We start from the raw sequence: 16,616 nt of genomic DNA, 5'->3' as shown, positions 1-16,616 counted from the left end.
TGTTCCACTACACTGGGGCACAAATCGAGATCACACCAGTGAGGTCGTCTTCAGACATGGAAATGGAAATGAGCGTTTGGCGTCGTTGGCCGGGAGGCCCCTTACGGGGCAGGTCCGGCCGCCTTCGTACAGGTCTTATTACATTCGACGGCACTTTGGGCGACCTGCGCGCCGCATGGAGATGGAATGATAATGAAGACAACACAACACCCAGTCCCTGAGCGGGGAAAATCCCCGCCGGGAATCGAACCCGGGCCCCTAGGACGGCAACCCGTCACGCTGACCACTCAGCTATCGGGACGGACGTTTCCAGACATGAATGCCATGGAGTACCACCTTCTGCGAGTTTGCCACCTCCATGTGTATAGTACATGTTCAGAACGAAGGAATGGAATTTTAGTTGGCTGTCGGTCCGTAAGTAAGAAGAAATGAAGACTGATTATAAGTCACTATCGGAAGCGAAGTACCTCCATCTGATAGCACAAGTAATATATCTTGTACAGGGTGTAGCAGAAATGTTGTGACACACTCCGAGTGGTTGGAGAGCGTGTGTTAAGGAACAAATCGAGGACAGGAAACGTCATCCAACGACGCTACAGAGCGCTGAAGTTGTAGACGCCGGCGCCAACGAGTAGGCCTCGCACTTGGCAGCAAATGTGGCTTTGTACGCTGACGGACCGTTGGCGGAACGTTTCGCAATGTGTTTGTTATTCAGTGTTCATAACTGATTACCACGACTGGCAATAGAGAAGCTGCTGCATAGAAAGGCCTTGTCATCTATGAATGGGATTCTCTGTTGCCTCAGTGCATGACGGTTTGATACATGGGTTTCCATCTGAAGTTTGTTTATCTCCTATATATAGAAAAAGTTGGAGATTTTAGAGGGTTCCAGTTTGTTTTTCTCCTATATATCGAAATAGTTGGAGAATTTAGAGGGTTCCAGGAGAAAAATAAATTGCGGATGGAAGCCCTTGTCCGTAACCGTCATCCGCCGAGGTAGCGGAGCATCCCACTCACAGACGACAAGGCCTTTCTACACATAAGTTATCTCCATCTTCTCCACAGGTGACCGCGAGAAAAGATTGATTATTTAAATGTACCCCGTGCTTGCTGTATAGAGCCTAATATTGTACTCGCGGCCGCTACGGAAGCGGTACGCAGGAGGGAGTATTATGTCGCTAGGTTCCTCGCTTAAAAGTGATTTTTGAAACTTTGGAAGCTTTCGTGGTATATTAGGTGTTCATTTCTAGGCGACTAGAGTGGTTGGACAAAAATATGGAAATACAGCGAGAAATGCATGCTTGAATATCCTTAATATGGAGGAAGCGTCAGTCGTGATCAAAATAGTGTTCTGTATATTTGTGAGTGCATTCTGGCGGAACGAAGTAAATTGGAACGTGGGGAAATTGCTGGTGTTGCTATTATAATTGCTTCCGTGATCAACGGATCCAAAGTGGCCGCGCGGGATGAGTCGAGCGGTCTAAGGCGCTACAGTCACGGACTGTGTGGCTGGTCCCGGCGGAGGTTCGAGTCCTCCCTCGGGCATGGGTGTGTGTGTGTGTGTGTGTGTTTGTTCTTAGGATAATTTAGATTAAGTAGTGTGTAAGCTTAGGGACTGATGATCTTAGAAGTTAAGTCCCATAAGATTTCACACACATTTGAACATTTGATGCAAAGTGTTTGGTGTTTCAAGGGGTACCGTATCGAAGATTTATACCGCATACAGGGACAGCGGAAGAAACGCCACCCATTAAATCAAATCGCAAACAAAAGTGTGTGGTGAATGGCCGTGAAGGATGGTCATTGAAGAGGGTTGTGAGAAAAATATGAGAAAAGCAGATGCAAAAGTCACTGCAGAGCTGAATGTCGCGCCCACGAACCCCGTCAGCTCTGACACAACACGAAGGAAGCTCCAGAAGCAGGGAATTGCAAAGAAAGGTCGAATTCCAAAACCACTCATCAACGGTGCAGACGCCCGTGACAGGAAAACGTGGTGCCGAAGCCATGAAACCTGGACTATGGAGCAATGAAAGAAAGTCATTTGGTCAGATGAGTCTTGTTTGTCAATGTTTCCAACTTCTAGTCGAGTTTACGTGCCAAGAGTGAAACATAGCGAGAGTTCAGTAATCACTTAAGCACCCAAGTCGTGGTACTTCGTGGGCCCCATATCTACTTTGCAAGACCGCATTACTACCAGGGATTATTTGGCCATTTTGGCTGATCAAGTTCATTCCGTGGTACAATGTTCATTCTCCAATGGTGATGCTGTGTTCAATGACGACACGACCCATCTTCACACAGCTCGCATCCTCGAGGACAGATTGTATGGTCACGAGGATGAACTGTCGCATCTGCCTTGGCCACTGCTGTCACTTCATCTCAATATCTTCGAATTTTTGTGTCTACTAAGGAAAGAAGGGTACGTGATGGTTATTCACCTCCATTATCGGTAACTGAACTTGGCACTGTTACTCAGCAAGAATAGAGTAATATTCCCTTCAATACCAAACAGGCCTGCGATTATCCATTCCGATACGACTTAAAGCTGTTTCGAAAGCCAACGGTTTTCATACTGCGTATTAGGCAGGGTAATGTGCTATGTTTATGGTGTTTCCATATTTTGTCCACCCGTAGTATCAGGTTTTTCAGCAACTCGGTGACGCTCTCCCGTGGATCAAACAAACCCGAGATTATTCTTGCTGCCCTTCTTTAAACGTTCAGTATCCCCTGATAGTTCTATTCGGTACTGATCGAACAAACTTCAGCAATGTTCTTGGATGAATCGGCAGTGTGTTTTGTAAGCACCTTTCATCACAGACCTGCTTTACCTACGACTCAGCCTGTATTATTTTTCCATTTCATATACCGAAAAATTGTTACACCCATGTGTTTATATGAGTTGGTCGATTCCAGATGTGACTTACTAATATTGCAATCACTGGATATTACGTTTCTTCGTTTTATGACATGCATTTTTTTTTGTTTCTTAACATTTAAAGCATGTTGGCTACTTACAACTTCAAAATCTTACCGAGATCTGCGTGAATATTTGTGCTGGTTTTCTTAGATTGTAGTTCGTAATATACTGATCCTCTTCCAAAAAGTCTTGAGTGGCTATTAATATTGTCTGTTAGGTCATTAGTACACATAATGAACAACAAAGAACTCAACGCACATCCCTGGGGCACACCTGAAGTCTACGTCTCTCGATGGCTCTCCAGTTCCCTGAAAAGAAATCCTCAACCCATTCACAAAAATCGTTTGATACTGCTGTACAGGATGTTCCGAAATTCCCGTTACAAACTTCTATGACTTATAGAGAGGAGTGAGTACATTATTTTCTGAACAGGAATCCCTGCGTGGAAACGTAACGTTGGACTGGTTGTCATTTGACGCCTATCCTACCCCTCTCCCTTGGTTCGAGCCTCATTCACGAATCTTTGAGTGTTAGAGGTGGTATGAAGTGTTGGAGGTGTTATGGATGTAGTTGTTGGTCATCCACAACATACCAGACGGCGCTGGTAGCAACATCCATTGCACGAGCAATTGCTCCTGTACTCTTTGATGGGTTATCTTCAACGTGATGCAGTATGGCCCCTTCCAATTCGGGTGTGCGGTATCACTTTGGAGCACCACAGTCACGTCAGCCGACGGTTAAGGCCATCCTTTCTCAATTGTCGCGAAAACGATATGTACGTTTTGCATAAAGATCTTGATATAGGCGATGACCAGATCTTCCATTATCGTGAGCCTCGCAATACAGAAGAATCATTTCGGTGTATTCTGCAAACGTGAACTCATCCGTGTCGCTCTAACATTCACAGACATTTGAATGAGGCTCGAACCAGGTCAGAGAGGTAGGATATATGTTAAATGATAGCCCATCCGATGTAAGCAACCGCCCCCCCCCCCCCCCACCGCCACCACCAACACCCTCCACAATGACTACCGTTTTGTAGACCTACCAAGCAAATACGTTTTCCAACGGCTTTGCACGGAAACGGTACGGTTCCACATATGGGTTCCTATTCAAGATGTTATGTACACACTCCCCCCAAGTCCTAGAAGTTTCTAAAGGGAATCTTCGAACACCGTGTAAGATCGTGTTCCCGTAAATAAGTGTCGGTGAGGTAATGAAACAGTGATTTTCGAAAGTCAAGAAATGCGCATCTGCATCACAGCCTTGGTCGTCTTCTGGGCATTGCGTGCCAGTCGCAAGAGCAGTGGCCCAATTTGTCTGTGGTTAGGTTACACATGCTGCAGCGATCTCTACAGAGCCTCCGAATGGGGTGGCTAAGACAACGGTAAGACACACGACTCGTATTCGTGAGGAGGCGGTTCCAATACCCATCCGACCTTCCGGAATTGCGTTTTCCGTGATTTCCCTAATAATATCTGGACGGTTCCTTTGAAGAGCTATGATCAGCCTGAAAATATCGGGATGGTTCCTTTGAAGAGGTCTGGCAGATTTTCTTTCTCATGCTTCTCCAGCCCATCGTCTAATGACCTCTTGGTCAACAGGATATTAAACTCCTGTCTTCCTCTGAGGTTACGTGTTCCGTAGTTCAGTTGAATTTTTTTTTTTTTTCTGAATAAGGTGGAAAGAGCCAGTTTACCCCATGTATACCTAGTTAGTTTCAATGGATGGCTTCAAGCTGATTATTTAGTTATTAAATGGCACACTGACTTAAATTTAACGTTAATGAACTTACAATTTCTTAGTCCTACTCACGTAAGTACATTTAAAACTAGGTTTATCACAGACTATCTGCTTTTAATTAAAAATTCGTGTACGTAACAGAAAAAAGTTATGCAGAAGAAATGATTTTGGGCTAGATTTCAAATCTGTCAGTCATTTACCGTTATTGGGCAAATCATTAAATATTTTTGTTGACTGCTTTGGACTCCTTTCTGAGTCATAATAATGATCGATAAAGCTCATTTTTTCCTTTAGTGTTGATGGTATGGACATCGATATTCAACACAAGTTGTGATGGATTACAACTTTCGCGGGCAAGTGCTCTACCAACTGAGCTACTCACGCCCCGTCCTCACAGCTTTACTTCTGCCAGTACCTCGTCTCCTACTTTCCAAACTTTACAGAAGAAGGAGAGCTTCTGTAAAGTTTGAAAAGTAGGAGACGAGGTACTGGCAGAAATAAAGCTGTGAGGACTGGGTGTGAGTCGTGCTTGTGTAGCTCAGCGAGTCGAGTATCTGAACACTTATGTGGTTTCTCGAATAGTGCATATTTCGCAGATCTTGCCCCTAACACTCACGCTCGGACGTCGACTTCAATCAGCACTAGGCTATTTTGTGATGATTGGATCGCCCCTCAAGGTGCGATGCACAACGCTCATGCTCCCTACGGAGGGTATTACCCTATCAGAACTTTTATCGGCACCTTTTTAATATTTATAGTATTTGATGTATGGCAGACAGTCTTATAATAATTTACATTTGCTTATCTGAACAATTAAATGCGCTCAGTCTACCGGTGTGTGCTACATGTAAACTGTAGGTGTTAAATAAAAAAAATGGCTCTGAGCACTATGGGACTTAACATCTGTGGTCATCAGTCCCCTAGAACTTAGAACTACGTAAACCTAACTAACCTAAGGACATCACACACATCCATGCCCGAGGCAGGATTCGAGCCGGCGACCGTAGCGGTCACGCGGTTCCAGACTGAAGCGCCTAGAACCGCACGGCTACACCGGCCGGCAGGTGTTAAATAAAACTGTGACATTTTGATTAAGAGTGGGCTTACTCGCTTACCGCTCCCTTGGATCCCCGAATCCTATGCCATTTCAAAAACAACATCCCCTTGCTACAAAATATTCCAGTTTAATTTCCCTGAGCATTATAGTTACATTTTCGTATTGGATGCATCGACCGGTTTCTGAATTTGTTCCATTTCTGCTTTTATGCCTATCTGATAAGGACTCCGAACGCTGAAGCAATACCTGACATTGGTTGTACTAACGGGTTGTATGAGATTTACCTTACATATGTATAGCGCTTTTCAGAACCATACCAACAACTCTAAGTGGGCGATTTTGTGTTGGACAGTCTGTGCGTAATGTTGAAGAGCGCCTTATCGAACACTAGAGGTGTTTCCGTCTGCGATATCCTGAGAAATCAGCGATAGCAGAATTTGCTCTGGAAAACGGATACCAAATTGCATTCTACGAGACATATACTATTAAACAGAGTAGTGGTTACTGAGGTAACATTATGAAAGAGATCGAGACAAAAAAGTCTGACAGCAACCTCAATAAAGGCGGCAGTCTGCAGCTAAGTACAGCTTCGAACATGGCCATCGCAGTGTTGAAGCGATCGCGCGACAAAAAAATTACCTGGACTAGGCACCAGTGACTTCAGCAGCGGTAGCCCTGCTGCATAAATATGGCAGCAACAGTCACACGTATCACCACTTGACAACGGCCGAAGAGCACTCGGCCGAATAATTAACCACTTGAAATGGCTGGAAGCCTGAGAAAATTTTATCAAATCAGATCTTTCATTCGCCTTTCCTACTAAAGATTTCATGTTTTCTTCTCACTTCGCATCACTTCTATTATTCCAGAATAATTATATAAGGTGGCGCGCTCCTATTGTTCAGCTCTAATTTCTGAACTAAATACTACTCTGTTCTTTCTTTATTTACCCTTTTAAAAAGAGCTGACGTTCATTACATTCAAATAAATATTTGTCCACTACTCCCTGCAGTTCCTTACGATCGTCCAAGAACTTTCTTGTAGAAAACATCACCGACAACTAACGCTCTGATAATGTTGTTGACCCTATCTGATACCTCGTTCACGTACCGTATGTTGAACATTAGCGTCCCTAATATGCTTCCTTAAGCCACATTCGAGGTTACTTTCGTTTGTATTGAACGCTAGCCGTCAAATATAACGTACCGAATTCTGTTGGCCAAATAATCATTACCAGGCTCGTCTCATATCTCTGAAGATACTCAGTACGGCCGTATCTTGGGTTTTAGGATACTTCGTGTACAGTGTGGAAAGCGTTTTGGAAATTTACGAAGATGGGATGTGACTGCTGTCCTGCATCCACCATTTGCAAGATAAAGCAATCGATGTTTCACGCGAGTGGTTTTTTGTACTGCTTATTTGGAGAAGCGTTTTCCCTCAAGGAATATCTTAATATTTGAGCTCAAAATATGATTTATGATCCTGCAATAGACAGACTCAATTGATACTAGTCTGTAGACTAGCTGCTTATCCAACTGACTTACTTCATCCCTTTGAGAACGATCCAGTTACAGAGCTGTGCGATACTACGCAACCTCTTATTTGGCTGACTGGCTGACAGTTGCGTGCTGTCTCTCTGCAAAAGCTATGACGTTACTGGCACAGCACCTCAGAACAGTGTAAGTTGCCTGTGGCTTAGAGGCTTTCAAAGCTGTTGTTGAACTGGGCTTGCGCTTCACTGCTCAGGACCACCACCTGTACTCTTACATCTGTCCATCTGTACCCAGTCACACAACGGATACACCTAACACTCTCCATTCCACAAGTGCAAAAACGCCAGCAGGAATTAATAAACACGCCAAGGTCGCAAGGAGTTTCCAGCCCAGAATAAGTAAAGTTAAGTGAGAATTTATTACAACAGTTGCGCCTCACAACGACACACCATTATTTAAGGAAACTGTATTCCTTAAGGAAGTGGTATTACTATCTTAAGTTAATTATTCACATTAAAATGGATAGGCCAAGAATTGTTTCTGGACAGGAAGAACCAACGAACCATTAAATTCAGATCTACCCTCCAGTGTTGGACATTCGTCACGATCGACCATCGACCAGAACCAAGCGATTTCTTCGAGAGATATCGTCTCCAAACTGGCTCATACTACGAATGTTTGCGCCAGCCAGTCAGGGGCCGGTATCTCCGTCCACAGTGTTTTAGCTTTAAGTGTCATTTTGTAACGGCGACTTTGACAAAGCAATTAATCTTCCCAGATGATTTCTTGGGAGACAACCCTTTTTGCCTGTAAGTCTTGAATTTAGGAATTATTTTTTATAGTAAACAGAACGTGCAGAATTTAAATGCGAGGTTGTAATTTGTTGACTCCGTGTTTTGACAGAAACCAGTATGTTTTAGGCACGCGAGGCTGGTTGGACCGTTCCTTCGTGTCCTCCCCATGCCCGGATGGTCACCGGTTTTTAGCCTGGCGTCGCCGTGTTGGCGGAATCCGACGTGTCGCATTCCACCCACTGTTTTACAAACAGCTGGTGCGTCTCTCAAAGCCCCCGCCTAGCCTAGCCCGCCACTTTCCACCCCAGAATCCGTCCTCACGTCATTTTATATCGCACCTACCGCACCTGACAATAAACTTGCTTTCTCATGTACTTGTCCATTTCATTGTGACATTTACATACAATGATGAGCTAAAACATTATGACCACGTCCTTAACAGCATGTTGGACCATCTATGTAACTCAGTACAGCATCGACTGTGTGTGGTGTGAGCTCTACAAGTCCTTGGTCGGTTTCCAGAGCTGTTTAACACCAGATGTCTCAGCACGGGGCAGTGTTTTTGGGCGCGGCTCTGGCACCCAAAAGCGTCTCTGGTACACTCCATTGGGTTCACATTTGGGATATCTGGCGGCTAGTACAACAGTACGTGTTCACTATCAATCTCATATCACTGTAGCACAATGCTGTCTTGCGATATGGACAGTTAACCTGCTGAAAGATGTCATCGCCCTCAGGGAAGACATCAAGGCGATCCACAATAATGCCCCCACGTGGATCCTCTACGACCTGATTCCTTTCCCCCATCTGCTCCTATTCCACGAACATATCCGCAAACTCTACACCTCCTGCTGCCTTGATCCCCCTCATCCCTTGGTTGCTCCTCTCCTCTCCAACCCTTGCACTCTGCCACGCCTTCACTGTTGTTTCCCCCCTACCCTCCATCTCTACATCCTTCATCTCCTTTCTCAAGGTGGCTTCCGTCAAATTCCCCTCCCAGATGATGCCCTCTCTCCCTCCATTTATCCCTCCTGTCAACTCTGATCCTCACCTCCCCCTCCTTTCCTCTGTCCTTTCCCCAGGATATCTGTCCCTCCCCTTCCATTCCATTTTTTTCCCACCTAACCTCTCTCTGCCTCCCTTCTCTCCCTCCCCTCAAGTCCTTTTGCATTCCCCTCCTCTGCCTTTCCCCACTCCCTCTCGCATCTGGCCAGCCCCCTCCCCCCTCTTCAGAGTCCTTGTCCTCCGTCGGCTTCTTCCCCCCTCCCCCCCTTCGTTTTTCCTCTCCTTCCCCCTTTTCTTTCCCATCATCTGTCCAGATTCCCCCCATATGCCCTTGGCTGTGGTATGTCATATTTGTGCCAACTTTTTAGTGCAGTGTTCATGCAAATGTTCAGCATTGTGCGTCTTTTCCGAAGTGTTGCGAACAGAAATCATGCTGTAGCTGGGTGTGTTGTTTTATATCTCTTGCGAACAGAAACCAGACTGTCACCGTGTTTTTTAATTGTCTGTCTATTATTTTACCTGTCTGCTTCCTGTGTATTTTATTAGCATCGCCAACCCTTTGTTCTATGTTTTAAGTTCCACAATTTTCCGCCATTTTACCATTTAAGTCATTGATTTTATCGCCTGCTTTTATTATTTATTATCTTCATTTTTTTTAAAAATTCTGGAGGCTGAAGAGCGGCATACTAAGCTGCTGCCAGCCCGAATCGAATCTCAATAAAGGAAAAAAAAAACACAATAATGTTCACATAGTGAATATTCGTTATGGTATCTTCCATTATTAGCACTGGTCCCATGGAAGCCCAGACGAATGTCCCCCATAACATAAAACGCCCCCATCAGACTGTGCGCTGTAGTGCAACGGTTCACTTGGAGTATTTGGACATGACAATCCGCCTGGTGTAAGAAACGTGCTTCATCCCACTGTAACTCGATTCTGGTCTTGTGACACATGCCGGCCGCTGTAGCCGATCGGTTCTAGGCGCTTCAGTCCGGAACTGCGCGACTGTTACGGTCGCAGGTTCGAATGTTGCCTCGGGCATGGACGTGTGTAATGTCCTTAGGTTAGTTATTTTTAAGTAGTTCTGAGTTCTAGGGGACTGATGACCTCAGATGTTAAGTCCCACAGTGCTCAGAGCCATTTGAGCCATTTAGCCTTGTGACACGTACAGTTAACATGCTGAAAGATGCCATCTTCATCAGGGAACACAATAAGCATGAAAGAATGCGGGTAACCCACAATAATGTTCACACAGTCTATAACTGTTATGGTACCTTCGATTACTATCACAACTCCCATGGAAGCCCAGATGAACGACTTCCACAGCATAAAACTGCCTCCATCGGTCTGCGTTTGTGGTATGGTTCGTGTTTCGAGCAATCGTTCACTTGGGTGAAATATATGAACACGACCATCCACCTGGCATAAGAAATGTGAATCATGCGACTAGGCGACAGGTTTGCATTGACCCACGATCAAGCCGGGGATCCTTTGACCACAGCAATTGAAAATGGTGTTGTCGTGTCAACGTGGGAATACAAAGGGATCATCTGCTGCGCAGCCCCATGTTCAACAATGCGCACTGAAGAGTATGATACGAAAGACTTGTGTCTGTGCCAGCGTTGTAATACCGCCAGGTCTAGCACAGAACCCCGCCCATCCTACTTTACATAGCGTCCAATTTGCAGCCTTCACGTTCTGTGATGAGGACTGTACGTCCAATACATTGTCGCCTACTCGTGGTTTCACCATCCTTCAACGACTTTCCGGAGATGTTAACGATAGTAGCACAGCAACAGCCGACCAGCTTCGCCGTTTCCAAGACGCTCGTTCCCAGGTGTCCAGGCATAATATTCTGTTCTTTATCAGAATAGCTTGTGTCAGAGTGATTACCCATTTGTGGCTTGTATCGTCACTAGAACGATTTTCCATTCGTACCTGCACCACTTATAAATATTTCCTACTGCGTCACATATCCACGACGTCACCAGGCAACATTCAGTCTATTGGTGGGCAGTGGCCATATTGTTTTGGTCCATCAGGGTATACAGATTTAAAAAAAAAAAAGCTTTTGAAGTTATGGAGTGAATATATTCTTTGAAATCTGTATCTGGAGCAAGCTGTAAAGGAAACTGAGGACAAAATCGGAAAATGAATTGAACTTCGCAGAGAAGAAATAAACCTTTCAAGTTTGCCAATGGTATTGTAAATCTGTCATCGCCGGCAAAAGAACTTGCAAGATAAGTTGAATGGAATGCAACCTGTAGTGCATAAGAAGAAGATAAATGAAAGTAAAGGAAACGCAATGTGTAGTCAAAGTAAATCAGGCGTTGCTGAGGGAATCAGATTAAGACGTGAAAGAATGTATGTTGGAGATGAGTCTTGCCAAAGGCAGTAAGGAGCACATAAGTAAAGAGGAACTAAAATGCAGACTGGCAACAACAAGAAAAGCTTTGAAAGATTTAAATTTGTTAGCTCTGAATATAAATATTAGTGCTGCGAAGTCCTATCCGAAAGAAAGTATATGTCTTGCATGGAAGCGGAAGATTAACAATAAACAATTCAGACAAGAAGCTTTTTTACAATGGGAAAGCCGACAACTAATGAGGAAGTAGTGAACTGGAAAGAATAGCTGGTACAATTCATCTATAACATGGGATCTGCTGATAGAAGACATCTCGAGGCACCAAAGAATTTTTAATTTGGTAATGCAGGGAAGAGTCGGGGATAAAAATTGTAGAACATGAGTATAATAAGTAGATCCAGATGGATATCTGTTGCAACGGTTACGCAGATTTGAAGAAGTTTGTACAGGACAGACTTGCTCCAGAATGGTGCCGGCTGCGGTGGCCGAGCGGTTCTAGGCGCTTCAGTAAGAAACCGCGCGACAGCTACGGTCGCAGGTTCGAATCCTGCCTCGGGCATAGATGTGTGTGATGTCCTTAGGTTAGTTAGGTTTAAGTAGTTCTAAGTTCTAGGGGACTGAGGACCTCAGATGTTAAGTCCCATAGTGCTCAGAGCAATTCGTTCCAGAATGGCCTTCGAACGACAACAACAACAACGTAACAACGACAGAAAGAACACCGACAGTCACAATCTGACTCTAAGGATAAGTGCTATCGGTACCGACACTGCTTTAGTTTTATTTTTGCCCTTGCGAGATATTTCGTTACTTTGACATAGGCTTATTTCACTCTCAATTGGGGTCAGATTGCAGCTGTGATTGCAACACGACCGTTCGCTGATGACAGCTAAATCTGACGCACTAACAGCGTTTTCGAAATGACATGTAAACAAAGCTGCTGATGTTGAAAATTTCATGCAGATTGTGAATGACTGACTAATTGAAGACAAATCATCACTTATCGTTTTCCGTTAGTCTGCTGAACAACACGATGCACGTGTTCAGTACTGCCGTCAGTGTTGGAAACTTATGTGCAGAGACAATAATGAAATATTTATATTTTATGTAAAAAATATCGACATGACACATCCATGTTATTTTGTCTACATACGAACAACACTGATACATTTCCTCTAGATATCAGTCTATTAGAATTCTTTCTTTTACATATTTTTGCATGCTGTAAATAAACACCTAAACACGCTGTCACCGATTATAATTATAACGAAGATTCATTACATATTTCTGGTTTAACATTATTCTGACAGATTCTAGCCTGCGTGGTGTTAAGGTAGTGAATAAACCTTCTGCACATTTGGGGTGTGGAATACGAGAATTACCGGCAGCAACATGCCGAACTCGTATGACAGTTCCACTAGTTATTTCGGTTGTTTTTTTTTTCAGTTTGTAAATGTGGACAGGAGGTGACAGTCCGGGGGCGTAGCATATGGAGAGCGGGGACTTACCCAGCATCTGCTCGGCGGTGAAGGCGCGCACGTCGACGGCGCACGCCCAGAGGCTGCAGCAGGCCAGAACCCAGCTGAGGCGCATGTTGGGCGGTGTGAGCCGAGTCTCTAGTGGCGTCCTCTGCTCGCGTGTCCTGTGTTGTCGCGTCGTATCCTAGGCCTTAGGCGGAGGGTGGCAGGTGGACTCTAGCGTCTAGCGCGTGCCCGGCATCGCGACTACTGTGCAGCGGACACTGGCCGAGTCTCCCACGTTGTGAACTCGCGGCTGTTACTGCGGGCCGCGCTCAGCTGTGACGTAGCGAGGCGGAAGGGGCACGGCGTGTGGCGCGTGGGGCGGTCAGAGCCGGACTGCCCGGCCGCCGCTGCCGGCGGAGCGTCACACCCCCACCCCCACCCACCGCCCCCGCAAAGCACGACCGCGCCCGGAGCATCGATCGCCGCGACGCCAGTGGCACTGCCTGCCGCTAGGGGCGCCGCTGTCGCGAGGCGCCTCGCCCATTCATGAAAATCTCCGACGCCCGTTCTCACTACCTGCCTAGTGCGGGGGATAGGGTGGGAGCGGGACAGGCGTTGTCAAGAAAAGGGTTCACAGAGATCTACTTTGCATAACTGAGAACGTGAATTTCGACTATTTAATGCTATTTTGTCTAAAACTGACATGGTGAGACCGAGGCTGTGTACAATTAACGTAGATTAATTCTTACAAAGAAGAAAACCGCAACCAGCCACTATTAATGCTGGTATTTATTTAGGTAACTAGCGCCGTTACCGGTTTCGAACTGCCAAGTTCATCATCAGACGGCTGTTCACATGAGTTTCAAGATACACTTTACATTATCGTCCGTTTTTGCTTTTTATTATTCCACTGTGGCGAAGTATTTTTGGTGTGTTGTTGCCCTACGGCAGAAAACAGTGTTAGAAGCCCACTATGTGAAAATGACTAACCTCCAAACGATGAAATACAGCGGAAATAAATATATGAAGTGAAGTGGTTATGGTACTTACGTCGAAAATTTTCGACGTAAGCACCATAACCACTTAACCCCACATATTTATTTACGCTGTATTACGTGGGATAATAAAAATCGATAACGGACGATAATGTAAAGTGTATCTTGAAAATCATATGAACAGCCGTCTGATGACGAACTTGCCAGTTCGAAACTGGTAACGGCGCTATTTACCTAAATAAATAGCACTATTAATAGTGGCTGGTTGCTGTTTTCTTCTTTGTAAGAATTAACCTACATCGATTATTTAAATCCAAAAGTACCCGTTGTACTTCCAAACTTAACGAAAGTAACCGTATTAGAGTTTGGCAACAAACATCAAAAGAACGCATACACGAAATTCCGGCCAATAACATGAATTATTAAGAATACGACTATAATTTTGTTCAGTTATATTTCAAAGAACTAAATAGACTCGCATTTCGCAATAAGAACCTCGTAATATGACTTCTTATTGAATGTAAAAAAAAATTACGTCGATGACATCTGTCAAAATCAAACATTACCCCGATATTGTGCCTCCCACCAATAGCGACCGAGCAGCTTTGCTATGATTTGTTGGCGACCGGAATCTAATGGCGGACGCCACAATTTACGTGTGACAACACACTAGAACAAACATATAAATGTACCCGATGAAAACTCTACGCACATATACGGAAACACACCTTCCAAAAGAACACGCAAAACCACATGCAGTAACAGCTACAATAAGATAAAGAAGAAAGGTGGAGGTAGAAAATAGCAATAACTATTGTTTATTGTGTCAACAGTGTCAACACAAAAGTGTAACAGACTTAATTGAAATTACATTTATTTCCAAAGAAAGCATGTACGACGAAAATTTTGTCACAAGAGAACAAGAAATTAATACACAGAATTCTTTGAGTACTTACACGTAGAGAGCGCTTGACGTTGCAGCCTGTCTTTTTCTAGACGATGCATTGTGACGTCAACGGCAGCTTGTTGGTGCTAGCAACGCAATGATTATGACTCCATTAGTCACGAAACTGCTATGTCTAAATCCTCTTGATTGGTGTAGGCTCCACCATGCAATATTGTTATCCTCCTCTACGTTTCTGTGGTAACAGGCTGGTCGGAAGTAATTGTTGTTGTGTAGATCTAGTTTTGTATGTGCGCGATTACAACGTTCCATATACACATGTTTCTGTTTTTAGCGTTTCGTATACAGTTTCTGAAACACCCGCTGATCTTGATATTACAGTCCGTACACTTGTAGCAATCACGATCGCGAATTTACAGTTCTGGCGAAACCAGTTTACAAGTCTCCACGGCGACAGTTCATGCTTCAGCGCGAGCGGCAGCTTATTAACGAGCACACGAGGTAGTAGCTCCGAGGTATATTAATTGTGCAGTTCGTTTAGCTGTAAACAGTTCAGTTCCCACAAAGACTATCAAGGTCTATTCGCGAAAGCATTGTCACTGCTGTTTGTAGTACTCTATGAAACTCGCTGCACTCAAGCAGTGTAACATATTGTTCCACTACCTCCACACTGAAATTTAGTTAAGTCGTGACCGTAAAATAAGAAGGCGACCATGAATTTTCGTGTGATCCCGTCCAGCACGAGTATACAAGATAAACCGCACGCACGCCACGACACTGCACACCTTCCCACTGATTTCACTGTCCGACTGCCACTATCGATATCCTCTCGCATCACAGTTCATACAATAGTGGTGCATATTGCAGCGCATTACATATATGCATTACAAAGAAAAATGAACCATGTATTGCAATTTGTGCATACTCAGTTAAAAGGAGAATCGTGTAGCAATATAAATCAAACAAAAGACAGTAACATTTCATACACTCCTGGAAATGAAAAAAAGAACACATTGACACCGGTGTGTCAGACCCACCATACTTGCTCCGGACACTGCGAGAGGGCTGTACAAGCAATGATCACACGCACGGCACAGCGGACACACCAGGAACCGCGGTGTTGGCCGTCGAATGGCGCTAGCTGCGCAGCATTTGTGCACCGCCGCCGTCAGTGTCAGCCAGTTTGCCGTGGCATACGGAGCTCCATCGCAGTCTTTTAACACTGGTAGCGTGCCGCGACAGCGTGGACGTGAACCGTATGTGCAGTTGACGGACTTTGAGCGAGGGCGTATAGTGGGCATGCGGGAGGCCGGGTGGACGTACCGCCGAATTGCTCAACACGTGGGGCGTGAGGTCTCCACAGTACATCGATGTTGTCGCCAGTGGTCGGCGGAAGGTGCACGTGCCCGTCGACCTGGGACCGGACCGCAGCGACGCACGGATGCACGCCAAGACCGTAGGATCCTACGCAGTGCCGTAGGGGACCGCACCGCCACTTCCCAGCAAATTAGGGACACTGTTGCTCCTGGGGTATCGGCGAGGACCATTCGCAACCGTCTCCATGAAGCTGGGCTACGGTCCCGCACACCGTTAGGCCGTCTTCCGCTCACGCCCCAACATCGTGCAGCCCGCCTCCAGTGGTGTCGCGACAGGCGTGAATGGAGGGACGAATGGAGACGTGTCGTCTTCAGCGATGAGAGTCGCTTCTGCCTTGGTGCCAATGATGGTCGTATGCGTGTTTGGCGCCGTGCAGGTGAGCGCCACAATCAGGACTGCATACGACCGAGGCACACAGGGCCAACACCCGGCATCATGGTGTGGGGAGCGATCTCCTACACTGGCCGTACACCACTGGTGATCGTCGAGGGGACACTGAATAGTG

At 45.4% G+C, this 16,616-nt stretch overlaps 1 protein-coding gene across 2 annotated transcripts in view; it reads right to left on the bottom strand.

Moving 5' to 3' along the window:
- LOC126259652 (neural proliferation differentiation and control protein 1) overlaps nt 1–16,616 on the bottom strand; it is a 1,177,794-nt gene that overhangs the window by 970,332 nt on the left and 190,846 nt on the right. The window contains exon 1 of one of the 2 annotated variants that reach the window (XM_049956583.1): nt 12,881–13,217. The exons of the other annotated variant lie outside the window; for it this stretch is intronic. Within the exon in view, the coding sequence (XP_049812540.1) occupies nt 12,881–12,965 (85 nt within the window). The 5' untranslated portion in view covers nt 12,966–13,217. Of the gene's footprint in view, nt 1–12,880; nt 13,218–16,616 lie in introns of those variants that run through there. 2 annotated transcript variants of the gene reach the window in all.

Source organism: Schistocerca nitens, chromosome 5, assembly GCF_023898315.1.
Source record: "Schistocerca nitens isolate TAMUIC-IGC-003100 chromosome 5, iqSchNite1.1, whole genome shotgun sequence".
Lineage (NCBI taxonomy): Eukaryota > Metazoa > Arthropoda > Insecta > Orthoptera > Acrididae > Schistocerca > Schistocerca nitens.
This window is presented reverse-complemented; position numbering and strand designations above follow the sequence as displayed.